This window comes from Phoca vitulina, unplaced genomic scaffold, assembly GCF_004348235.1.
Source record: "Phoca vitulina isolate PV1807 unplaced genomic scaffold, GSC_HSeal_1.0 scaffold36, whole genome shotgun sequence".
Classification (NCBI taxonomy): domain Eukaryota; kingdom Metazoa; phylum Chordata; class Mammalia; order Carnivora; family Phocidae; genus Phoca; species Phoca vitulina.
This window is the reverse complement of record NW_022589739.1, coordinates 3,370,075-3,396,456: the sequence shown is the minus strand read 5'-3', so window position 1 is coordinate 3,396,456 and position 26,382 is coordinate 3,370,075. Positions and strand designations below refer to the sequence as shown.

General features: G+C 43.5%; 1 protein-coding gene across 3 annotated transcripts in view; it reads right to left on the bottom strand.

Annotated features, from left to right (window-relative positions):
- Nucleotides 1-26,079, bottom strand: part of RRAS2 (RAS related 2) — a 90,815-nt gene extending 64,736 nt beyond the window's left edge. The window contains exons 1-2 of one of the 3 annotated variants that reach the window (XM_032427133.1): nucleotides 26,030-26,079; nucleotides 18,465-18,580 (exon numbers count right to left, since the gene is read on the bottom strand). In XM_032427133.1, the coding sequence (XP_032283024.1) occupies nucleotides 18,465-18,542 (78 nt within the window). In that variant the 5' untranslated portion in view covers nucleotides 18,543-18,580; nucleotides 26,030-26,079. Of the gene's footprint in view, nucleotides 1-8,295; nucleotides 8,432-14,663; nucleotides 14,683-18,464; nucleotides 18,581-26,029 lie in introns of those variants that run through there. The other 2 variants (XM_032427134.1, XM_032427132.1) reach the window with 2 other exon arrangements.
- Between the last annotated feature and the right edge of the window lie 303 nt (nucleotides 26,080-26,382).

Below are 26,382 nucleotides of genomic sequence, written 5' to 3'. Positions count from 1 at the left end.
TTTTGAGCACTTCCTTAGTTTCTGACACTACAGGATACTCCAAGCTCATCTTTGTTTTTCCCTGCCCTAGCCCTGGGATCAGTCATTCCTCTAAGGTTCCTGTTAGTAAAGAATGGTATTGAGAAACCAAGATCTGGCACTAGGTATTTTCACTGCTAATGGGGAATCACTGTTTCTAGGCACTCTTAGAGCTGGAAAAAAGATGCACAGATGTGTGTACATGTATTCATATGCATCTATTTCTGCATCTGTAATTTTTAAACCATGAATTTACGTCAGTATCTTCAATTCCAATCAAGCATCAGAGTTGATGCTAACCTTCCCCCTTTCCACAGTGAGAACAAACTGAGAAAGTTGGCTCCCATTTTCCAAAATGTATTTACTTATTTGCTTAATCCTAGTATAGAAAACCATTTCAGAATTGAAAACCCAGGGCGCCTGGGTGGCTCAGTTGGTTAAACGACTGCCTTCAGCTCAGGTCATGATTCTGGAGTCCTAGGATCGAGTCCCGCATCGGGCTCCCTGCTCAGCAGGGAGTCTGCTTCTCCCTCTGACCCTCCCCCCTCTCATGTGCTCTCTCTCTCTCGTTCTCTCTCTCAAATAAATAAATAAAATCTTTAAAAAAAAAAAAGAATTGAAAACCCATGCCTCTGTGACACACACACACACACACACACACACACAGCCTATTAACTAGAGTTCAATGTTTGTTTCAAGTTCTTTTTGTCTTTATCCCGAGGACATAGTCCAAACACCCAGTTCAAAAGTTATTTTTCTTACCCCCTTCAGTGCGGTTATGTTACTCATTTGAAATAAGGCTCAGTTCATTTATTTGTTTGTATTCCACCTCAGGGTGGTTTTTTTCTTCATCACTTGATTGTACTGGTATCTGCTGTTTATGGAGTATGTGAAACATTAAACATGGTTCCAAAAGTCAGAAAGTATCCTCAGAAAGGTCACCAACCCCATTATCTCTACCCCTTCCCCCTCACTCCTACCCACTCCCCATGGCTAACCAATAATCTCATTAATCTCTACCTTATCCATTCAGTGCTGAAAATACATTTTCTTATTTCCCCTTCTTTCTTACACAAAAGGTAGTAGAGTGCACATTATATAGTACTTTTGCACTTTTTTTCACTGAACAATTTATCCTAGAAAGCACTTCATATCAGTTCATAGAGATCTTTCTTATTTTTTTAATAGGTACATAATGCTCCACTGGGTAAATGTACCACATTCTATTCAATCCCTCTCCTATTCTGTAAGTTGTTTCTAATTTTTTAAATTACAAACAATGCTGTGAGCTCATGCATGTGTATTTTCATACTCATGGAAGTGTATTTTCAGGGTAAAATCCTAGATCTGGGATTACCGACTCCAAAGGTAAACACATATACAGTCAAATCTACATCTATTTTATGTCTCCTGATAGAGTGCACTAAGAACAACTCATTATTTCTGCGTTATTATTTGCCCCCAAAATGCATAACCTGAATTTAACCATGAGGAAACAGACAAACTCGTATCGAGGGAACTCTTCAAATAACTTACACTCTTCAAAAATGTCAATGTCCTAAAACACAAAGACTAAAGAACTGTTCCAAATTAAAGAAGATATGGAAACGGAATGCGGTGCATAATCTGAGATTCTCTCCTGCTGTAAAGGGCATTATTGGGACAACCAGCAAAATCTGAAAAAGCTCTGCATGTTAGATTAGTGATAATAAATCAATGTTAATTTCTGATTTTAGTTACAGACTATGTTTATTTTTTTCATTTTTTATTTTTTTTAAGATTTTATTTCTTTATTTGAGAGAGAGTGAAAGCGAGAGAGATCACAGAGGGAGAGGGAGAAGGAGGCTCCCCACTGAGCAAGGAGCCCAATGAGGACTCGATCCCAGGACCCTGGGATCATGACCTGAGCCATGACCTGAGCCATGACCTGAGCCAAAGGCAGTCGCTTAACTGACTGAGCCACCCAGGCGCCCCATACTATGTTTATGTAAGCAAATGTCCTTGTATTTAGGAAATATACATGGAGAGACTTAAAAATAAGGGGTCATCGTCTTCAACTTACACTCAAATGATTAAAAAAAAAAAGATGGGGGAAGGGATAAAACAAATATGGTAAAATGTTAGCATTCGGAAAATCTGAGTAAAGTTTTTTTTAAAAAGCAACATTGGACGTTACTTTGACATTTATATCCATACTTCAAGTACTGAACATGTACTTACTTGTACACAAAGCTCTTTCTCCTAGAAAAAACATGACCATATGAGGTGACAAGGTAAGTTGGCGGGCAATATTAAACTACTAATATATACAAACAAGAAATTCTGTGACTGTAATATTTTTAATTAAACTATGATTTAATGCTATGGAACCAATAAACAATCACATTGCTTTTATAAAACACTAAAAATAAAATATAATTTATAAGGCGACAAGGAACTCGTTCTATGTCTCCAGTAGCATAATTTTAGACAACTTACATTTCTTTGTTTCTTTCAGAACCACACAGAAAATAAGTGAATATATAAATCTTTGTCTTTTTCATAAAAGCCTGAGAGCTGTTTCTCTTTGCAAAGTAGAAATAAATTAAAGGCCTACCAAGGACATTACTTTAAACTAAGTTTCAATCCCAAACACAGACTCAGCAACTCTGCCCAAAGTAATTCAAGATCAAGGCCTTGCCAGAAGATTCACTATTAACTCCACAATGTCTAGAGTCGAAGTCTTTATTCATAATCACTTTTCAGTAAGTAGGGCATATAGAACTAATACTCTAAAGACACTTCTATTTTTCCTCAGAAGGAAGAAAGGGAGGAAGGAAGGGGGCGGGGAGAAAGAGAGAGAAAGAAAGGAAGGAAGGAAGAAAGAAATAATGATATGGCATCACAAAATCTGTTTCAATTTTATGAGATCAATTAATTTGAAAAGGGAACCTTTAGGGGCTCCTAGGTGGCTCAGTCGGTTCAGTGTCCGATTCTTGATTTGGGCTTAGGTCATGATCTCAGGGTCCTGAGATCAAGCCCTGTGACGGGCTCCAAGCTCAGCGGGGAGTCCACTTGAGATTTTCTCTCTCTCTCCCTCTCCCTCTCTGTCCCTGCCCCACTCTTTAAAAAAAAAAAAAAAAAAGAAAGAAACCAAAAAGGAAACTTTAGAAAGTAAAAATACTGCTTTAAAAAAGTCTCTTTTCAGGGCACCAGGGTGGCTCAGTCGATTGAGGTCTGCCTTCGGCTCAGGTCATGATCCCAGGGTCCTGGGATGGAGCCCCACATCGGGCTCCCTTGCTCAGCGGGGAGCCTTCTTCTCCCTCTGCCTGCCACTCCCCCTGCTTGTGCTCTCTCTCTCCGTCAAACAAATAAATACAATCTTTGGGGAAAAAAGTCTCTTTTCCCACCCTTTCCCCCCTTTTAAAGTTACCAATTTAATTCCTAACCAAATTAACAACTACTTTCACTTCAAAGTTTGCAAAGACCCACATTTCAGCCTCACAGGTGAATTAAAAATCTCATCCCAGTAGGCAGCTGCCTGTCGTAATCACTTTGCATTCTAATGGTATTATATCAAGGGGAAAAACAAATTCTTGACCTACTCAACAGAAATGTCCCCACTACACTCCTTCAACTTTCCCCATCCCATTAAGGAGAGACGCACACATGTTAGAATGAATAAAAAGAATGAGTTTTAAGAGACCTAAGGTTAGAATTTCCTTCTGCTTCTCCTTTGACAAAAGTGGCCATCCTCTTCCTTGTGTGCCTACCACTTCTATGCAGGAATTGCCAGCAGATCCATTTCTGATGTTACCAGAATGAGGCAATCTCTAGTAAGTACCACCATCAGGAGAGGAGCCTTATTTTTCAATCCTAAGAATTCATTTGTAAATTACTCTGAAAATGTAAAGCAATAAATATGCACACAAAAAATAAGTCTATAGTTTCAAATTCACAGGCACGAGTTATTTTAAGTGACTTCTAATTGCAGAGAGTGTCTTCAAGACACTGCAGTAGAGCACCAATTTCAGAACCTAAACTCACGCCCTTCACACATGGATCAATTAACTATAACATAAATACATGAGTCTTGAAATCTCTTCTAGGATCTCTGCCCCAGGAAAAGTCAATGAAAAAGCATTCAGCAAAAGACAAACTCTGAGTAAAAAGTAATGTCTGAGTCAGGTCCAGACTAACAGGTTGCAAGACTGACTAACACTCAACATGTGAGCAATCAACTACCCCGTACACAGCTCAAAATCTGACAAACTGCTCAATAAAGTCAGGATGCTCAACAAAGACTAGAAGCTGGGAAATTCCTCTAATTCTGTAAAACACATATGTTCTCTTCTGAGAGTTAGCAGGTAAAGCATTAACTCAAAACCCCAATAATTACTCCAAATTTCCTAAAAATCAACTTGCAACTGATAAGAAGTTTCCCCAACTCAAAACGGGATCAACATTTATCACCTAAAGACCACACAATGTGAAGAGGGGAGTTTGAGGCTGGGGTGGGAGGTGGGGGCTGCTGAAACTTAATAGACCAGATTATGTGTCAAGGAAAAATGAAGAAATTACAAATTTTGTTTTGGAAGAACAAGATAGTAATAGCAGCAAATAAAACCAGGTAACAATTATTATCAACTTACTCTGTAGATGGCACTGTGCCGAATGATTTGCATGCATTATTGTATTTATTCCAAAAACCCTAAAGATACTATTAGTCTCCCTTTTCATATAGGGAAACTGAGGCTTGGAGAACCCAAGAAACTTGACTAAAGACACACACCTAGTTAACTAAATAAGAAAGAACCTAGAGTTTCAAAGTCGCGGAAATTTGTTCACCCAAACTCAACATTTTATGGAGAAAAAAAGGGGGGGGGCGCCTGAGTGGCTCAGTCAGTTAGGCGGCTGCCTTCAGCTCGGGTCATGATCCCAGGATCCTGGGATCAAGCCCCGCGTCAGGCTCCCTGCTCAGTGGGGAGTCTGCTTCTCCCTCTCCCTCTGCCTGCCTCTCTGCCTGCTTGTGCTCTCTCTCTCTGTGTCAAATAAATAAATAAAATCTTTAAAAAAAAAAAAAAAAAACTAAAGCCTTGAAAAGATTGAGAGATTAAGAGATTCCTCAACATCACCTGAGTAGGGAGACCCAGAATCCAGATATGCAAAACACTCTCCATTTCACTTTGTACAATGTTAAGATCATTTCCTAATTACAGTTTACTCTCATTTAGGTATTCTATTTACCAACAAAACTTAAAAATATTTTTCAAAAAACTATGAATAGAAAGATTACATATTTTACATTTTTATACACTTTATAATTTGCTAAACTCATTTTTAAAGAGGAAAAGGCACCTCAATTAAGTAATTATTGCCTTAATTTCCTATTTTGCAGCTCTTCATATGTATAGGTCCCAAGTACATCTAAGGTTAAAGAAAGTCAAGGCTAAAGACAAAGTTGTTTTTAAATTCTCCATTCACCAATTTACCATATTTTTCCTGCTCAAGATTATATAATAGAAAAATACATTCTGAACACCAGAAAGTGTCATTTCAGAAGACTTAAAAAGTAAATAAAACCAATTTGTGTCATCCTGATCTCCTACGAGAACGGACTTCCACTTGTTAAGATTATTATCCTGCTGCCATCTCCTCGCCCTCCAATTACTACTGCTAGACAATCACAGCAGAATGAATTTTAATTTCCCAAGAGTCAGACAATAAATAGTGGCTCTATTAAGTGTAGATGATAAATAGTCACTTTAGATCCACAGTATAAGATTAATATCACAATAATAATGTCTGTAGACTTATTATGCACTAGGCATTGTTTTAAGCTCTTGACATAGGTCAACTCATTTAATTTTCACCACAAGCGTATGCGGGGTACTTTCTATTTCCCCAGATTACAGATGGGGAAAACTGAGGTACTGAGAGGTTAGGTAATTTATCTAAGATTATACACGCAGCAAGTGGCAGAGTTGAGACTCCATCCAGGTGGACTGGCTTCTACCTCTGCAGAAAGTCTCCTTGGAGTCAGAGCCCCCTTTCACTGGCTCCAACTCATCTGCCTCTCCCACTCCCCTCCCTGCCTACCTTCTCTCTCTCCAAACTAGCATATAACTTCCCCCATACTCACATAAGATGCATTCTCTCTCCCTCCCACAAAGCCTATACAGTCCTTTTATCAATTCTTCCCAAATTGACTTTTCCCCAATTCCGAATTCCCTTTGCATTTAAATGTGTTACAGAATTATACACTTATACTAATAGCCATCATTAACTGAGTACATACTATGTGACACAGTGCTAAGAACATTCCCGTAATTTAAAGGATTATAAACAATGTGTGATCCCATCCATTTTGCTGATGATTAAATTGAGACTCAGTGAAGCTGAATATTCTGGCAGTGTTCTCACAACCAATAAATGACAGAGCAAGAGACAGACGCTTAAGCTGACTCAAAGCTCACTTTTTCTCTATGTATATATATGTGTGTGTGTGTTTCTCATCCATACACGCCTCCTTTACTTCTTTTATCTAGTACAGTACTATTCATAAAGGAGGTGTTTCTTTAACAAATGAATTCTAGAGAATCATTTTTAAAAACAGCAATTATTGTTATCTTAGCAGTTTCTAAAACTATTTCCCAAACACAAAAGGTTCCAATACCGTAATTAAATAACTTACAGAATTAAATACATTCAGATGGTCCCTCCCCACAAAGGACCTAAGTATGTGTAGTTTAACCTTTCAGGTGACACTTTACTAATACTGGAACCCAGGATTCTTCTCTCACTCCTCACCACCACTGCCGGCCCCCCCCCAACTACAGTCCCCAAAGAAAGGCTAAGCTATAAATTGTTTTGCTTTGCCATCAGTTAAAGTCTCTCTCGGCCCTACGAAAATGCCGGCCCTGATTCTGCAGCCTGCGAAACTTAAACCAACCTCACCTCTTACTCAGTGTGATTTTTTTTTAACCCACTTAATGAGCATACTGTAAATGCTCATTACATAAACATCTTCTCTTCCTGGACACAAAGGTTTTAGCAGTAGTTTTTAACCCCTTGAAATACTGTAACAGCATTATTGCTCATTTAGTCAATGTGAAAGGTAACATTCACATTTATGTTAACAGTACTCTGTATTTTAATGTCACTCTAAACGTTAAGTGAAATAAGCCATTTAAGTATCCCAGCTGATAACAAATGGATGAAACGGAAACCAGAAATTAATTCTTCACCAAAGCATCTTAACAGTACTCTTGATATAGTAAGAGTATCTTTTTAACCTGTATAAAGGGGTACCTTCGTTCTCTCCCAGCATGTGCCACACCTTTTAGATGGACAAAAGCAGAGAGACATCTGGGTTTCTCATTTTTAAAACCCCGAAAAAGATCACTCAAAACCTCTTAACAAGAGCAAATCCTAAGAATGAAGAATTCCAACGCCCTTTTCTTTACCACAAGCCCTGACTTTCGCCTCTAGCAACCAGAGAGAGCAGGGAGTGGAGGAGTGGGTTATTGGAACAGATACAGAAGGCACGCCCCGGTCGGTCATCTCCTAGCCTGGCCCATCCCAAACTTCACCTTGGCAAAGCGAGAAGCAGGAAGGCACCAGGAATTCCTAGGAAATGGTCTCACCCCTATCGGAGAACATTCTTAACTTCCTCGAAGCCACCATTTCCCTCGGGCATTATCACACACTCCCACCCGGACATATTACCTAAGAGATTACTTAAAAGAAAAGCACAAACACACACAAAGAGAAACACACAGCTCGAAGCGGGCAGCTCCGGCTCGGCGTGCACGGAGAAACCCGCAGACCACGCGGAGCCGCGGCCAAGTTGCCACCGCGATCGCACCGACGGTGCAGGAGGCGGCCGCGGCGGCTGGAAGCCCAGCGCGAGGGGCTGCAGCCCCACACCCGACGCCCCGAGCCCGGGCCGCGGGGCAGGAAGCCCGGCGCGGCGGCGCAGCCTCCCGGGAGGGCTCGGCCCCGACCGGAGCGATAAGGTGGATCGGCGCTTCCCACCCTGCCAGCTCCGCCCTCCCGGACACATTCCTGAGAAGCCCGACTCCCGGGACGCCGAGCAGGGCGCCGGGCAGGCAGGAGAGCGGCGTCACGGCCGCAGGGCAGGAGGGCAGAGCCCGGCCCGCACCGCCCCCCCCCCAACACCCGCCCCCGGCCCGCGCGGCGCCTCCGGGGCGGGGTCGCGGCAGCCGCCCCGCCACAGGTAGCGCGAGCACCCGCCCGCCGCCGCCCCGGCGCCCCCGGCAGGCCCGGTCCAGGCACCTGGATGAACTGGATGGTGAGCGCCGACTTGCCCACGCCGCCTCCGCCGACCACCACGAGCCGGTACTTCTCCTGGCCGGAGCCGTCCCGCCAGCCGGCCGCGGCCATGGGGACGCCGCCGAGCCCGCCCGGCCACGCCGAGCCGCCGCCCGCCCTAGGCCCGGCTCCGGAGACGTGTGCGGCCGGCGGGCTGCGGGCGAGCGGCGGGCGGGGGTCCCGGGCGCCGGGAGCTGCCGGGAGGGCCGCTCCGGGCGGCGGCGCGGCGCCCGGGCTGGCCGGGTCCCGCCCGAAGCGCGGAGAAGCGGGAAGACCGCAGGGGCCAGGGGCGGCAGCGGCCGGGGGGCGCGCTCCTCCACACGTCTCCGCAGCGCCTGCCGAACGCAGCCTCCAGCGCCGCTACAAATGGCCGTCTGGGGGCCGGGCTGCTAGGCTGAGGTGCTGCATATGCATGAGGGGGCGGGGCGGGGCGGGGCCGCGCTGGCCGGGGCTGAGACTCAGGCGCTGACCCCCCGGCGGCTCAGACCCCCGCGGACCCGCCCCTCCGGTCCCTCGACTATGAGAGTGAGTTGAGTGACCGAGTGAGTGTAAGTGTGTAAGTGTGTACGGTGTGGGAGTGAGATTCTGGCGCTGACAGAGGGCGGCTCAGACCCCCGCGGCCGGACCCCTCCAATCCCTTGACTGTGAGTGTGTGTGTGTGTGTGTATGTGTGTGTATATACGCGCGCGCGTGCGCGTGTAAGGGGAAGTGGGTGTCAAGTGGGAGTAGGAAGAAGACAGTAGACAGTGTGTGACCATAACTGTGTAATGCCAGGGATTGTCAGGGATTATGTGGATAAAAAAATACAGTATGTGAAGGCGTGTGTGAAAAATAGAGCTGTTGTCATCTTAACTCAGTTTTTATAGGAGAGTAAATACCCTGTTACAAGAGTACAGATGGTGACCATGATTGTGTGAAAAACAGTGTGTGACAGTGATTGAGGATCAGAGCTGTGTCACAGTAATTGTGTGTGATGGGTTGCAGTGGTGAGGGTGTGTGAGGAACATGACAGAGACTGAGCATGGGCAATAAGTCACAGTGATTGAGGGTGCATGGACAAGAGTGAATGGGACAGCCTTGTATGTGTCAGGAGAGCGTCCTAGTGGCTGCATGTATCTGTGAGAAATATTTGGTCATTGTCTAGAGGACTATAAGTGAGAGGTTACTTTGTAATTATGTACATACTTCATACCAGGCACTGTACTCAGTGCTAGAGATCCTTTCCTGAACAAAGCCGTGTCCCTGCCCTTAGGGAACTTAGAGTCCAGTGGGGGAGACAGCCAGGACAATGACAAAACTATAAGGCATTATGATAAGCGCTGTAACTATTAAGCATCATGCAGCATGTGTGCCCATAGCAGAAGCATTCACCTGAGAGTTGGGTGGTCAAGGAAGGCTTCCTAAAAGATCTGAAGAATAAATAATAGAGACAGGTGAATAATTAGAAGAAAGGTATTCCAAGGAAAGGAAACTGCATGTGCAAAAGTCAGAGCTGAGAAGATAAGAATTGTGTCACATGATTTTGAACGTATTGGGGAAGTCTGCATGCCAGTGATTGTGAGTGAAAAGGGATTATGGGGGTGTCTGGGTGGCGCAATTGGTTAAGCCTCCAACTCTTGGTTTCAGCTCAGGCCCTGATCTCAGGGTCATGGGATGGAGCCCCGCCTTTTGACTCCGTGCTCAGCAGGGAGTCTGCTTGCCATTCTCTCTTCCTCTCCCTCTAACCCTCCCACTAGTTCTCTCTCTCAAATAAATAAATAAACCTTTTTTTTAAGTGATTATCTGTGTGTATGGCAGTTTAACCAAATGTAGCAGGAATCACAGCTTTATGTAGAGGTAGTGTTGGGTAGTAGATAAGGCCATAGGCTCTGGAGCCAGACTGTCTGGATTCAAATCTTAGCTCTTCCACTAAAGGTGTGATGTTGGGAACTGAAACTGTGTGCCCCAAGTGTTGTCTTCTCTAAGGAAAGTAAGACTACTTACCATAAGGGTTGTTTTTGTTGTCGTTGTTTTTGTTTTTTTCCATAAGAACCAAATGAGTTAATACCTATAAAGCACATAAAACAGTGCCTTGGCATGCAGTAAGATTTTATGCCAGTTTGGGGACAGGACTGCAAGTTCTTGGGCACTACCTAGTGACTTCCTTGGAACCAATAGAATGCAGCAGAAAAGAAGCTGTATAACTTCCGAGGCCAGACTGGTCAGAAGGGGCCGTGCAGCTTCCACCTGTCCTCTTGGGATTCTCACTCTGGGGGAAGCAAAGTAAGAAGTTTGGCCACCCCAAGACTTCCATGCTAGCAAGGCCACATGTAAGCATGCAAGTCCAAGGTACAGCTGAGCTCCTACTGCCGGCCTTGGGAGACATCTTGGATACCCAACGCCGTCAAGCCTTCAGATGAGGGCAGTCCCTCCTGGCATCTGACTGCAGCTGCATGAGAGACCCCAAGCAAGAGCCGCCCAAGCTAGCCCTTCCTGACCCACAAAATCATGAGCCAAATGAAGTAGTAAACTTGTTGTGCTTCTTTCAGTTTTTCATTTAGAAATTATTTCCATGTGTAAAGTATGAAGTACACCCATACACCACGTTTACCCAATTCCACTACTGTGAGCATTTTACCCCCCTATTTCTCTCTTTCATATATATATATATATATATATAGGAAACACACATATATAAATTTATGATTTTATACACATATATATAATCCATATATAAAGATGAATTTTTTGAACCATTTAAGGGTAAGTTACAGACATTATGGCCCTCTGCCCCTAAGTACTTCAGTGTATATTTCCTAAGAATAGGGATATTATCTCATATAACCAGAGTACGGTTATCAACTTTAGTAAATTTAATATTGATATGAATATTTTCATCTAATCTACATTGATATTCCAATTTTGTCACTTGACTCAATAATGTGCTTTAGAGCATTTTCCCTCCTAGCACAGGATCCAGTCCTGGGTCAAGCATTGCATTTAGTTGCCAAGCTCTTTTTATGTTTTTTTAGTGTGGTACAAAATGGTTGTTTTAAACACCTATTTTTTGGAGGTGGGGGAGAGCAAAATATTTGTTACACAGTAGTAATAGCCAGAAAGGCCTCAATGACAGATATTATCATCAATGTGAAAAGGAGAAAAAGGAGAGAGAAAAGGAAGATGAGCCCACCTCAAAGAAACGCTGAGAAAAGGCCAGTTAATCTTCCCACAAATGTCTCTAGATGTCTGCCTGGCCCTATAATTTCCCATAATCCTTCAGGACCAAGAAGATGACCAAAGTGTCCCGCTTATTATGCTCCTTGCCTTCTGAAGTACCAGCCTATTTTCAGTAGAATCTATTTCAATCCACCTATTTGTGAGCCGCTTCTATGCTTGAGTCCTGCCCAAGATTTCCTTTCCTTCCTACTCTGCACCACTACGATCCCTGTGTATAGGACAATTCCTGAAACCAAGCAAGCAAACCCATCCTATAGAAAACATGTGCCGGTTGCCTCTGAGCCATCCATTTCTCCCTCCTTTCAAATAGTATCTCCAAATTTCCTCTCTAGTTTATGAATGGCACCCACCTCAAACTCCAGGGGTTCACTCTAATTCACTTAAGATTATCAACCTCCACTGCCACAGTAATTAGCTGGAGGGTGGGTATATAGTCTAGGTCAGGGCAATCAGGAACAGATTCAACTGTGGAATCAAAACTACAATGAGATACCACTTCACACCCACTAGGATCACCATAATAAAAAAGCCAGATAATAACAATTGTTGACAAGGATGTGGAAAAACTAGAACTCTCATACACTGCTGGTAAGAATGTAAAATGGTGTCGCTGCTTTGGAAATCAGTCTGGCATTTCCTCAAAAGGTTAAACATAGACTTACCATATAACCCAGAAATTCCACCCCTCAGTATAGATCCAAGATAAATTAAAACATATGTCCATACAAAAACTTGTACATGAAAGTTCATAGCAGCATATTCATACTAGCCAAAAAGTAGAGATAACCCAATTGCCCATCAACTGATGAGTGGATAAACAAAATGTGGTATATTCATACAATAGGATTTTATTTGGCAATAAAAAATGATGAGGTATTGCTACCTGCTACAACAGGGAGGAACCTTAAAAACATCACGCTAACTGAAAGACGCCAGTTACAAAAGGGCACATATTATATAATTCCATTTATATGGAAGGTTCAAAGTAAGAAAATCCATACAGGCAGAAAGTAGATTAATGGTTGCCAGGACTGAAGAAAATGCTGAGTGGCTGATAATGGGTATGGGGTTTCTTTCTGGAGATAGGAAAATATTCTGAGATTAGATAGTGATGATGGTTGCACAATCTGTGAAAATACTAAAAACCATTGAATTATATACTTTTTAAAGTGAATGTTATGGGGGCGCCTGGGCGGCTCAGTCGTTAAGCGTCTGCCTTCAGCTCAGGTCATGGTCCCAGGGTCCTGGGATCGAGCCCCACATCGGGCTCTCTGCTCGGCGGGAAGCCTACTTCTCCCTCTCCCATTCCCCCTGCTTGTGTTCCCTCTCTCGCTGTGTCTCTCTCTGTCAAATAAATAAATAAAATCTTTTAAAAATAAATAAAGTGAATGTTATGGTATATGAATTATATTTTAATAAAACCATGGGAAGAAAAGATTCAATTGCAGGATTTTATCTGAGCTATCAAGGAAATGTCTTTTTACTTCAAGATGTCCCCTGTATCAACTCTATTCCTTTTTTTATTATTATTATTTGATTCAAATTTGAGTGTTCAGCAAGCAAGAAGCGTATAGGCTCAACTCCACCTAGACTTCTATTTCAAAATGTTTTCTTGCCCTTAGAAAATACCCCAAAAGCCTACACAAAAAGAAACCTTGGGGCACCTGGGTGGCTCAGTTTTTAAGCGTCTGCCTTCGGCTCAGGTCATGATCCCAGGGTCCTGGGATCGAGCCCCGCGTTGGGCTCCCTGCTCTGCAGGAAGCCTGCTTCTCCCTCTCCCACTCCCCCTGCTTGTGTTCCCTCTCTCTCTGTGTCTCTCTCTGTCAAGTAAATAAAATCTTAAAAAAAAAAAAAAAAGAAAACCTTTACAAAAACAAATCATTGATGACATAGGAGAATATGGGAAAGAAAGAACTAGTTGTCATTCAAGCCAAATAAAGATGAATTTTCATCTTAATCTGAAAAGTTTGCTTCTCGAGTAGCTGGAATAAAATAGGTAAGTATGTAAATCTTTACAAAAAGAATGACCTACAAACTTGGAAAGAATGGTAGAGATCATCCCCCTTACCTTACCGAAAGAAATCCTGTGACTGGGGAAAGAACTTCTCTCCCAGTGTCATCTAGCAAGTTGTTAGCAGGACACAGGTCTTCTGACTCCCCTGCTTAGAGCACTTTACCTCATGCCAAACTGGATGTTACCCAGAACCCCGAAGAGCCTCACAACACAGAGATGGTGTAATGCTACCAATCAAGAAAACTGTTGAACGCATCATTTTGGCTTGAGTGACTGTCTGGCTAAAGGGCTGTCAAGAAACTTCAACAGGCAGATTCAAGACCTGATTTGGCCAGCAGATATGTTTTGGTGCATAATTCAATTTTTTAATTGAATTACCAATATGTAATTGAGTTATCAATATTTTAAAATAGGATATTTCACAAACAAATCTGGATTTCTAACTCTTCCCAATAAAATTAAAGGGAACATCTAGTAACACCAGGTCAACATTATCATGTGACAACTGGGTCCATGTAAGTACAGGCTGCCCTTGAGAAAAGGTCTGGATGCTCCTGTTCTTCAAGGTTGCCAGCAGTCCTATTGCACCCAACCCAATTGATGTTACCTGCCAGGACTTTGTGGGCTTTAAGCATTTGCCAATCTTACTACTATCTGCCAATGCTCTCCAACTGGGATGCACATCTGAATCACCTGTAATCACCTTAAAATGAAGAACCTGGGCTCCCCTACCTCCCATCTTGATAAATAAGTTTGCAGACCAAGATTCAGAAGTTGTATATTTAAATATCCAGAGTAACCCTGAGACATCTCCATAACTGAGAACTCTTGGAGGAGAGTAGACTCATCCATGTCCACTCTATTTCAGAACAAACAATGACCTTCTCATCTGGAATGTTGATGACTCACCATCTCTAAAAACCAACATTGCCCAAATACCATCCCTGGCCCATCCCAGAGAAAGGATCTAGGGGTGGAGTGGGGAAGGAGGTACTGCTGAAACGAAGATCCCCCTGACCTCGTCTATAGCTGAGTCAGACAGAGCCCAGGCCTGATAACCAAAGAGGGCCAAACCCCAGATCAGAGAGCGTTCAGTTCTTACCATCGTTGATGGAAGCGCACCATCCCCTTATTTCCTTAATGGGCCTCTGCTTCTAATGTGAATGAATGGCTGATAGAGAATGAAACAGCCCAGCAGGAGCTGCATGCATCTGAGATGAGACAGATGCACAAATCTATTCCTTGTTTAAAGATCACACTGCTAAGAATAGAAACTGAAACACACGCTGAAGCGTGGGCACACACACACAGCCCTGAGGAAGGCCACAACAGAGCCGGAGGAATCCATAGTTTAGTGGAGGATCATCGGAGAATCATAGAGCCCTAGAGCAGAAAAAGCACCCTGAGATCATTCCCGCTAAAGCTTTCATTTTAAAGGTGGGGAAGCAAAGGTCCAGATAGAAAAGAGGGGTCCCCAGCACTGCCTAGAGATAGAGCAGAAGCGCGACTGGAACTCAGATTCTGTCTCCCAGCTTGGCGCCTGACTCAATGTAGTGCACTGCCTTGGGAGCCCCAGAGCCCAGGAGACCGAGCAGGGTCAAAGTCACACTCCCCCTTCCAGGCAGTGGCTGCCAGGAAGAATCAAGCAAGAGTGTCCACCGCTGTATCTTTTTTAAATAATGAAAAATCAAACCTACTTAAATATTCAACAACAGAGACTCGGTTAAATAAACGATGCTACAATATGAATATGGATACTACTTGGCATTAAAAATAATTTTTATTTGTATGGGAAAATGAGAATAGGATACAAATCAGTATATACGAAAATATAAAATATATACATAATAGCTACCATTTGCTGAGCACTTACCAGGAGCCTGGCATTGTGCTAATTACTGAAAACCTATTATCCAATTTAATCCACAAATCAACCATCTGAAGTGGGTTCTATTATTATTTGTATTTTACAAAAAGTTGAAGCACAGAGATGTCATGTAGCTAATAAATGGCAGAGTGTATATTTGAACCTATGAGTGGCTCAAAGCTTTTGTACTTAATCATTATGAATAGATGAAAAGGAAAAAGGCCAGTAGGATATTCAGTTATCCTAAGTAGTGAGATCACAGGAGAGTTTTATTTCCGACTTTGCGTTTTCCTGTATTTCATTCTTTCTCCCCTTCCTTCCTTCTTTCCTTCCTTCCTTTCTCTCTCTCTTTCTCTCTCTCTTTTTCTCTTTTTCTTTCTTTCTTTTTTTCTTCTTTCTTTCGCAATTCCCCATTCTCTCCTACCCCCAGCCCCTGGTAACCTCTAATCTACTTTCTGTCCCTATGAATTTTCCTATTCTAAACATTTCATGTAAGCGGAATCATACAACATTTGTCCTTCGGTGTCTGGTTTATTTTGTTTAGCATAATGTTCAAGGTTCCTCCATGTTGTAGCATGTACTCATGCTTCCTTCCTTTTATTGGCTAAATAGTACCCCATTGTATGGATATACCACAATTTGTTTATCCATTTATCTGTTGATGGAAATTTGGATTATTTCCATCTTTTGGCTATTGTGAATGATGCTGCTATGAACATTCATACACAAATATCTGAGTTCTTTTTTTTTAAGTTTTTTTTTTTTAAGATTTTATTTATTTATTTGTCAGAGAGATAGAGAACACAATCAGGGGGAGCGGCAGGCAGAGGGAGAAGCAGACTCCCCGCTGAGCAAGGACCCCGATATGGGACTGCATCCCAGGACCCTGGGATCATGACCCGAGCCGAAGGCAGACGCTTAAGCAACTGAGCCACTCAGGCGTCCCACAAATATCTGAGTTCTTGTTTTCAGATCTTTTGGGTATATGCCTAGGAGTGAAATCACTGGGTCAAAGGGTAATTTTATGTTTAACTTTTTGAGGAACTGCCAAACTATTTTACACAGCAGCTACACCATTTTAATTCCCACCAGCAATGTGGGAGGGTTCTTATTTTTCCACATCTTGATCAACACTTGTTATTTTCCATTTTTGATTCTAGTCATCCCACTGGGTATGAAGTTGCATCTCACTGTAGTTTTGATTTGCATTTTCCTAATGACTAATGATGTTGAGCATATTTTCTTATGCTTACTTGCCATTTGTACATCTTTGGATAAATGTCTATTCAAGTTCTTTGCCTATTTTTTAATTGGGTTGTTTGTCTTTTTGTTGCTGAGTTGCAGGAGTTTTTTTTTTTAAGATTTTATTTATTTATTTGAGAGAGAGAGTGAAAGAGAGAGAGCTCATGAGCAGGGGGGAAGGGTAGAAGGAGAAACAGACTCCCCACTGAGCAGGGAGCCCAATGCGGGACTCATCCCAGGACCCTGGGATTATGACCTGAGCTGAAGGCAGACGCTTAACTGACTGAGCCACCCAGGCTCCCAAGGAGTTCTTTATATATTCTGAATAGCAAATTCTTATCAGAGATGTGATTTGCAGAGGTAGTCCCCATTCTGTGACTTTTCACTCCTTGATATGGCTTTTGATGCACAAGTTTTTCTATTTTAATGAAGTCCAATCTCTTCTTTTTTAAGTCGGAAAAATATGAAGTCATGTTTATGAACAGATTTTTAAAGATTTATTTATTTATTTATTTATTTATTTATTTATTTATTTAAGAGAGAGAGTGAGAATGGGGAGGAGCAGAGGGAGAGAGAGAGAATCCCCAGCTGACTCTGCACCAAGCGCAGAGCCCAACGCAGAGCTTGATCTCATGACTCCTAGATCATGACCAGAGCTGAAACCAAGAGTTAAGATGCTCAACTGACTGAACCACCCAGGTGCCCCTTTTATTTGTTTTATAAACAAATAAAAATTGCTTATTAACAATTTTTAATGATACGGACAAAGCAGGAGCCAAGGTTGTACATATATAATCCAGCTGTGGAAAATTTAGTGTTTGTTAGATAATCTGGGAAAATTCACTATTCCAGGAAGAACAAGAATCAGGGTCAACACACACCAAGTACTTCTGTCGTCCCGTACCACTCAGGTTCAACTGTGCTGGTTGCTTTGTCCTTTCCTCTCCTGCAGCATGTTTCCGGAGAGAGTCGTGCCTGCTGCTGTAAGGGGACTGAACCCTGAATATCATGCTGTCTGTAGCACTCAGGCCTGGCTTATGGAGCTCCAAACAGGCCCCTCTTTAATCCACATCCCTTACCAGGACCGTGCCTATGACTGTCTTAAAGATTTGCGAAGAACCTGTGAAAGACCAGGAGCGTGGAAGAGAGAAAATGGAAGTCTTTGCTTTAGAAATGGTAAGCTAAGACATCTCTGGCCTCCAGAATAGGACACAACTTCAAATGCAGCCATATGGATTTAGGTTAGATGGCTGGTAGCACCTGGCACTAGGGCAAGGGAGACAGCTCCTCGGAGGCTTTTTAAAATGCAGTGGTTTCGAGGCCCCATTCCTGCCCCACAGGATTACACTGTTTCGGAAGAGAACTGAAAGGAAATGCTCTGTGATTGCAATCTTCCCTCCTGTGCCCCGTGAGCCACAGGATCTTTCTGTCTCCCGCAGGTGCAATACCAGTGGTCTAGTGGGAACAAATAAGGTTTTCTTCACGGGGCACTCAGGAGCGCTGGTGAGAGAGCGTGAGACACCATGCCCTAAATGTAAGAAGGGAAGGCACCTGAGAGATCTTCTACTCCACCCCCCCCCCAACCATATTAGTCAGTGTTGGGCATTAGGGGACCCAATAAATAACAGCCCTCTTCCTCACCCAAGTTCTGAACCAAGTGAGAAATAGGACACAGAAAACCAACAGATGGAGATAAAAATGTCAGCTTTATTACCGATAAGAGCTATACTGGAGGACATGGCTTAGATGTGAGGCCAAGTGGGCTTGTCTATGCTGTTCCCAAAATAAACTTACCGCTGAGTTACAGGCAGGGCTGGAAAACCTGCAGGCCTCATCTTTTGGGGGGCCTGCCTCTGCACAGCTGTGGCACATACAGGAGCGCGGAATGAGCACCCCTTTAGTCTGACAGGCTGCCAAAGAAAACAAAGGGAAGAGTTAAACTGAGCATGCCCAGATTATTCTGCTGAACTCATTAATTAGATAATGCACACCTTCTTCGTGGAAAAGGATGAATAAGGGGTGGGGAGGGAGTCTGGGAGTCTCACTCTAGTGATTTTCAAATTTTAGTGGACATCAGAATCACCAAGAAGACTTATTCCCACACAGATTGCCAGGCTCCATCCCCAGGACCCTGATTCGGTAGGTATGGGGGAGGGTCTGAAAAACTGTGTTTTGTTTTGTTTTTTAAGATTTTATTTTATTGATTTGCGAGAATGAGAGAGAGTGCACACAAGCAGGGGGAGCAGCAGGAAGAGGGAGAAGCAGGCTCCGTGCTGAGCAGGGAGCCCGACGCAGGGCTCGATCCCAGGACCCTGGGACCCTGACCGAGCTGCAGACAGACACCCAACCGACTGAGCCACCCAGTGTCCCTGAACTGTGTTTTTTAACAAGTTCCCTGGTGATGCTGATGCTGCCTATCCTGGTATCACACTTTGAGAACCAATGCTTGAAGACAATCTCTCCCCTTGGAACTTAAGGAGGAACAAATGTTCCCTTCAACAGAACGTGTTTGGTGGCCAGTGACAGAAACCCAACTCAAACTGAAATAAAAAGAACGTATTGGTTCATGTAACTACATGATACAGCTGTTGCACTGACTTCAAGCTGGACCAGACTCAGAGACTCAAATGGGGTCTTTAGGACTCTTTCACTCTCTGTATCTCTCAGCTGTGCTTCTTCTACATGGCTCTTGTCTTAAGCAGGGTTTCCCCTGGGGTTGGCAAGATGGCATCACTTAAGTTCTTTCCCCTAAGCAAGTGTTTCTCAAACTCCAGCATGAATCAGAATCACCTGGAGGGCTTGTTAAAACACAGATGCTGCGGCCCAGCCCAGGAGTTTCTGATTCAGTAGACTGTGGGGGGCTGGCGGGGGTGGAGCCCAAGAACTGGCAATTCTAACAAATTCCCAGTTGATCATTTTGTTGCTCTCAGAAGAATAGCGAGAGGATGCTGGAGAGACACAAACAACAGATGTTCACTACTTTTTGTTTTATAGATCAAAAAACTGAGAGGTTAAGTGGCTGGTCTGTTTTCTCCCATTCGAAAGATATAAGTTTGTCCAAAGGACACGTAGGTACAGTAAAAAGAGCATGGGTTTTGAAGTAAGAAAACCTGATGTCAAATTCCATCCCCACCACAGACAACCTGAATGGTTTAGGGCAGGCCGCTAAATGTCTTTGCTCTCTATCTGGTGCTTTAAAATGAAAATAACAGTAACACCTCCTTATAGGGTGAGATGAGGGTGTGATCATTTACTGGAACATGTCAGAGTCCTTTATAATTAAAGAAGTATTAGATGGATGGTGAGTTTTAAATTATTTTATAAGTCATGTGAGGGGGCCTGGGTGGCTCAGTTGTTAAGCGTCTGCCTTCGGCTCAGGTCATGGTCCCAGGTCCTGGGATCGAGGCCCGCATCGGGCTCCCTGCTCGGCGGGAAGCCTGCTTCTCCCTCTCCCACTCCCCCTGCTTCTGTTCCCTCTCTCGCTGTGTCTCTCTCTGTCAAATAAATAAATAAAATCTTAAAAAAAAAAAAAAAAGTCATGTGAGGGCGCCTGAGTGGCTCTGTCAGTAAGCATCTGCCTTCGGCTCAGGTCATGATCCCAGAATCCTGGGATAGAGTCCCACATCGGGCTCCCTGCTCAGCGGGAAGCCTGCTTCTCCCTCTGCCTCTGCCTCTCTCTCTGTCTTTCATGGATAAATAAATACAATCTTAAAAAAATAAAAATAAAAGTCATGTGAATCATACATAAAAATTAAAATGACACAGTTACTATTTTTGTTTAGTCAGTATTATTTTTCACCTATACAATTAAAAAGTTCAAATATTTAATAACACTAGGGTGGGAAAGTCAGGGGAAACATATTTTCATTCATTGCTGATTGAGTCCTGCCCATATCCTGGGACTTTGCAATGTACTCAGGGACCCAATGCCTCAAGAATTTCATTTATTTGCCTGATGCATTTTTCTGAACTGTGCAAGTCCATTCTTGCCACCAGCAGGCCAGTTCAGGGAATTAGCACCCACCGCCCCGCTACTCCCAACTCACACCCCCACGCTCCCAGAGCAACCGTCAGCCGATGACTCTAAGGAGATGCAGTTCCCTCACTTTTGTTTAGGAAAATCCAGATCACGTCTCAAAATTTCTCAGTGGGAATAAGCTCCAATCACCCACTGGAGTAGCTTCGCTGGCTTCATAACACATCTCTTCCCTGGAGTGATCGAGTGAATGATCCAACAATTGGGCGCCACAGTGTAGAATAATGCAGGGAGTCCAAAGAGGTAAAACACACCATCCCAGGTTACAATGGGGAGACAAAACAAAAATACCATAATATTTAAGGAAGAGTAGAAGATCGGACTATAAGTAAGGCCTCAGTACCAAATGAAGCCTGAGCTATAGGATGTGGAAGGTGGCAGTGATAGGAAGATGACATCTGGATAAGCAGAGATGAAGAGGAAAGCATGTTGGGGAAGATAATTTCTAGTGGAGATATAAGATAAGCCCAATGTCTTGATGCATGGTAAACACCTGCAAGATTTGGAATTCGATGGGACCAGGGTTTGAATCCAGATCTACCCTTTATTGTTGGGCACAGTTACTTAACCCCTCAGATAGGATAATAACGGGGTTTCCGAGCCAGGCTGAGATATTTGGCTTATATAGCCCCCATGGGTGGCCATTTTCGATGATTGGTCTTCAGGATCTTCCTTGAATGCTTGCCTGAAGGCAGACCGGAAAGGACAGGAGAGAGAAGGAAGACTACAGATAGGAGAAGAGGAAAGATATTTTCCTCTACGCCCTGCCATCCCCAGACCTGGAGCTGACTGGAGAATGAGGAGGAAATTGGGAGCCCCAAATGAAATGCGAGGCCTCCCCAGGCCCATGGATGGGCTAACGTTGGATGGGGCAGTGTGGCAGAGGGAGACCCTCCGTTGTTGCCCCTTGGTGTCATCTCAGCCTCTGCTGGTCACTCCCACAGCCTCTGTGGTCACCCATCCAAGCTCCAGGCCCAGAGACATCCTAAGCCCTCTCCTACACTGGATCTTGGTTTCCCTCCTTTGGCTTCTTGACCTTTGATTCCTCACTTCTCTTTGTTTCTGTTTCACTCTCTGTTCCAGCTTTTCTGTCTCTGATTCAGCGCTTCCCTGTCTCTGTTTCTATCTCAATTGTCTAAAGTTTTCTCTCTACTTTACTCACACTTCTCTCAATAACAAGCCCCTGGTCCCTGGACAATTTCGTTTGCATTACTAAAACCCCAAACAAAGCAAAACAAAAACCCAGAGGCTTGGCTTGTTCACAAAAGCCTATCAATCTAAAAGCCAATGTAATTATTTAGATTCATACAATACTCAAAAAAAAAACAAAATCCCAGATTAAAGACTAAAATATATAAAAGCCAAATCACAGAAAAACTAGCAGGAAATTGAATTCACTACTTATCAGATCTTTGGAGGAATAGTAACTTTTAAAGCACTGAAGCAAAAGAAGAAATGACAAAGGAAAAGACGAACAGATTTTACTACATAAAAATGTGAAGCTTCTGTACAAAGAAAAGTAACAAGAGGCAGATAAAAATAGACCAAGAAAAATGTTTGCAGTAAGTGTTCAAAGAATGAATATCTAAATTATATGAAGTTCACGTCGTAAACAGAAAAAAATAAAGCCTGAATAAACAGACATCTTCCATAAATAGAAATATAACCATAAGTCAACATAAGGAAAAGTGCTGAGCTTCATATTCTCAAATAAATGCAAATTAAAACACTAATAGGAACCATTTCCCTGCCATCATACTAGCAAAAGTTACAACGATAATACCCAATGTTTGTGGTTAAGTAAATTTTCACAATACTTTTGGAACACTCTTTGGCAATAATTATCAAGAAACTTTAAACTATTTGTACCTTTGTCCCTTAATTCCAGTCCAAGGGATTTATCCTAAGGCAGCAGATTTTAAACTATGCCCCCTTGCAACCTTGGAAGTTCTACAGGGCTGTCCGTGGCACTGCTAGGGAGAGTATGTATTGGTCAGGACTTGGGGCTATAAGCAAAAGAAGTTAACCCTGCCTATCTTAAGCCAAAAGTCAATGCGCTGAAACAAACTCAGAGGCTCGCAGAATCTCCGGGAAACTCTACAACCAGGTTCTGAAAACACGCAGGAAACGAGAATTCCAGAGTGCTAGGCAGCTGGAACCACAGGTCACAGAGCAAGACCAGTCAGGTGCATGTGGCATTGCTGCTGAGAGGAAAATGACCTCCGATCACCCCCCACACTGTCACGTGCTTGTCATTCAAAGACAGGAAAGAATGTCTGATCGACCGAACCTAAATGCCATGCTTCAGGTTGGGCAAGGAAGCGGGAGGTGGGGGTGCTTCCTCAGGGGAGATGGGAACTATCAGCTTTTCCAAATACGCTTCCAGGCAAGATTTTACTTGAAGGAATGTTTTCACAGCTTCAACACTTTCGAGAAGCCCCTGCGACAACACCAGAAATCCCAGTTCAGTACACATTCCCAGCTCTTTTCTTCTGTGCTGCTTCCAAATAAGGAGGTTGGAAAGATGCTTGCTTTTGTAGCCTCCCATACTGGTAGGGGTGAACATGTAACACAATTCTGGCCAAAGAGACATAAGTCTATGTCTACTAGAGGTGACTCAGGATGATAATAGTGAAAAGGAAGATCTGAATGGCATTCTCTCTTCCTCTTTTCTACCTTGAATGCTGATATTATACCTAGAGCTTCAGCACTCATTTTGAGAATATGAACATGAGAAAAAGGCCCAGAGAACCAAATCTACCTTTGAGTGACATGTTACATGGAAAAAAAAAAAAATCTCTTAATTTAAAGAACTTTAGAGAAGCTTTCTGTTCTTTGCAGTTAGAAACATTGCTAGGGGCACGTGGGTGGCATGGTTGATTAAGCATCCCACTCTTCCTTTCGGCTCAGGTCGTGATCTCAGGATCTCAGGATTGTGGGATCAAGCCCCACCTCAGGCTCAGTGTGGAGTCTGCTCAAGATGCTCTTTCCTACTCCCTCTGCTCCTCCCCACGCCCCTGCCCCCGGCTCTTGCTCTCTCTCTCTCTCTCTAAAAATGAATAAATAAATGTTTAAAAAAAGAAAACATTGCTAATTGATACACCCCTAAGAGAAAAATTCAAAAAGAAAAAGTAAAAATATACACTGATAAGTTGTTCATTATAGAATATTCCAAATTGGTTAACATTTTTTTTAAAAGAACAGAATTTAAATATCTAATTGTAGGAGATTGCTTAAATAAATCATAGTCAATCCACTGACTGAACTATTATGCCTATTTAAGCTGGACAAATATGAAGTCTTTATATGTTTATGATAAAACAATAATTAAAACACACTACATAATTTTATCTATATTATCGCACTATACATAAAAGCCCAGCTACTGGTGGGCTAACTGATGATAGATAACTGATAGATAGACAGTGATCACCTTTTAAGGAGCTGAATCACCTACAAGCACCTGCTTAGCAGAGTAGCCCTAAACAACCATGTTCTTTGCCATGTGGCTCTATGACCCCTCCTCTCCACACAACTGACTGAGTCAAGAATGGGCAACAGATCCAGAGTAGCCAACATCCTCTGAGATGCTTTGCTGCAAAACTCTGCTCAAATAGGGCTGAACTGGCACAACAGGTTTCTCATCCTTTGGAATCCGACTTGGGGAATACCAAGAGAATCAGGTAAAACACATCAGGAGATGAAGCTTAAAGGATACATGATCAGGGACGCCTGGGTGGCTCAGTCGGTTAAGCGTCTGCCTTTGGCTCTGTTTATGATCCCAGGGTCCTGGGATGGAGTCCCACATCGGGCTCCTTGCTCAGCGGGGAGCCTGCTTCTCCCTCTGCAAGCTGCTCCCCCTGCTTGTGCTCTCTTCCTCTCTCTCTCTCTGGCAAATAAATAAATAAAATCTTTAAAAAAAAAAAAAAAAGGATACATAGATCGTGAGGTCAAGGATGGGAAAGAGAGACTGTGAACATATGTGTTATAAAGAACTAGAAAATAGTAAGCTGAGAAAAGATACAAAGTGTGAGGAAGTCCGCCAGATGAACGGAAATTAAGAGGTAGAGAGAGAAAGAAGCAAAACCACAAAGAGTAGCTAACTTAGGTAAATGGCAGAGCTAGAGGGAAGATCAAGAAGTCCTGCGGAGTTCTGGAAAGCTGGCTTGGATCCAGAACACCTTTCAAGCTCCAGTCCAACAGGCCTGGATCCTTAGATCCAGAACGCCTTTCCGGCTCCAGCTGCCTTAGATCCAGAATTGCCTTAGATTCAGAACACCTTTCCAGCTCCAGTCCAACAGGTCTAGCTGGACTCCAGTGCCTTTTGCTGAATTTCAGTGGGATTCTTTTCTCTTTCCTTTCAGCTAAATGGTTTCAATTACACCCTGTAGCCTGTGTGAGTTATGCATTCCTGAGGATAATAGCCTGGCATAGGTAGAAATAAAATCCTATAAAAATGCTCTTTGCATATGGCCAGGAACATAAGCAAATAAAAACAATTGATTTGTCAGAGAAAGAAGTTCGTGGATATTTCTTTTGAGGAATTCATTATTGTTGCTCTAATGTTGTTTTTACATTAAATAATGTTTTAAAACCCCTGTAGAACTGTCGGGAGTAAAGCCTTAAATCGGTGCATACTGTTAGACCCTGCAATACTGCTTCCAAGAATTAAGAATATAATCAAAAATAATGCATGAAAATGTACGTTCTTGAGTACTCATCACAGCATTATTGTAGTGAAAAAAAAATGGAAACCACTTAAATGCCAAGCAACAGAGTATTGATTAAATAAATTATGATATATCCACATAATGGGATCCTGTACAAGCATTAAAAATCACATTGTAGAAGAATATTGGTTGGTACAAACAAGGTTCGTGATTCGCTGCTAGGAAGAAAAAACAAACGAACAAATAAATAAAAATCCCTACAAAAGACTGACCATTTTGGTGCCTTTATTTTGGCCGGGTGGGGGAGAAAACTGTATGTTTTTACAGGCATAGAAAATATTAACACGGAAGGACAGACACTAACAAGTAACAGTGGTTGTCCTTGGGCTGGGACGAAGGGATAGATTAGAAGAAACGTTTGTATTTTTCCTTTAGGATGTTCTGCTTTTTTTGGTGTTTTTCCACGTTGAGTCTCTTATTTACGGAATTAGGTAGGGAAGGATGGGAGGGGTCCCCCCCCCCCCCCCCCCCCCCCCCGTTTTTTAAGAAAAACCTGCTGACTGCCTGTGTGCTTAGGGAACCACTGCCACAATTCCCACCACCTCCCACAGCCCCCGAGCTCGGGGAAACCCGGAGCACCAACAAAATCAGACCTGCTCTCAGCGCCAAGCGAGCAGGTAACAGGAGAGCGGACCGGAGCGCGGGCACGGGGGCTGGGCGGACGTGAAGCCGCGCACGCTGGCGGGCGGACGCGACAGGAGCCAGCCCCGGGGCGGCCGGGCGCTCGCCCCCTCCTCCGCGCGGGCCGCCGGCGAAGCGCTCGGAGGCGTGACTCTGGGGCGCGCGGGGGCCGTGGGTCGCCACCGCGGTGCCAGCCGGCTTTGCGGTCCGAGGGATGGGGCTTCGCGCCTGTGAAAAGCCAAGCCGACTAGGAGGAAGCGGCCGTGCCGGAGGCCCAGGCCGGCCGGGGCCGCGGAAGGAGAGCCCGCGCGCCGCTGCTCGGGAG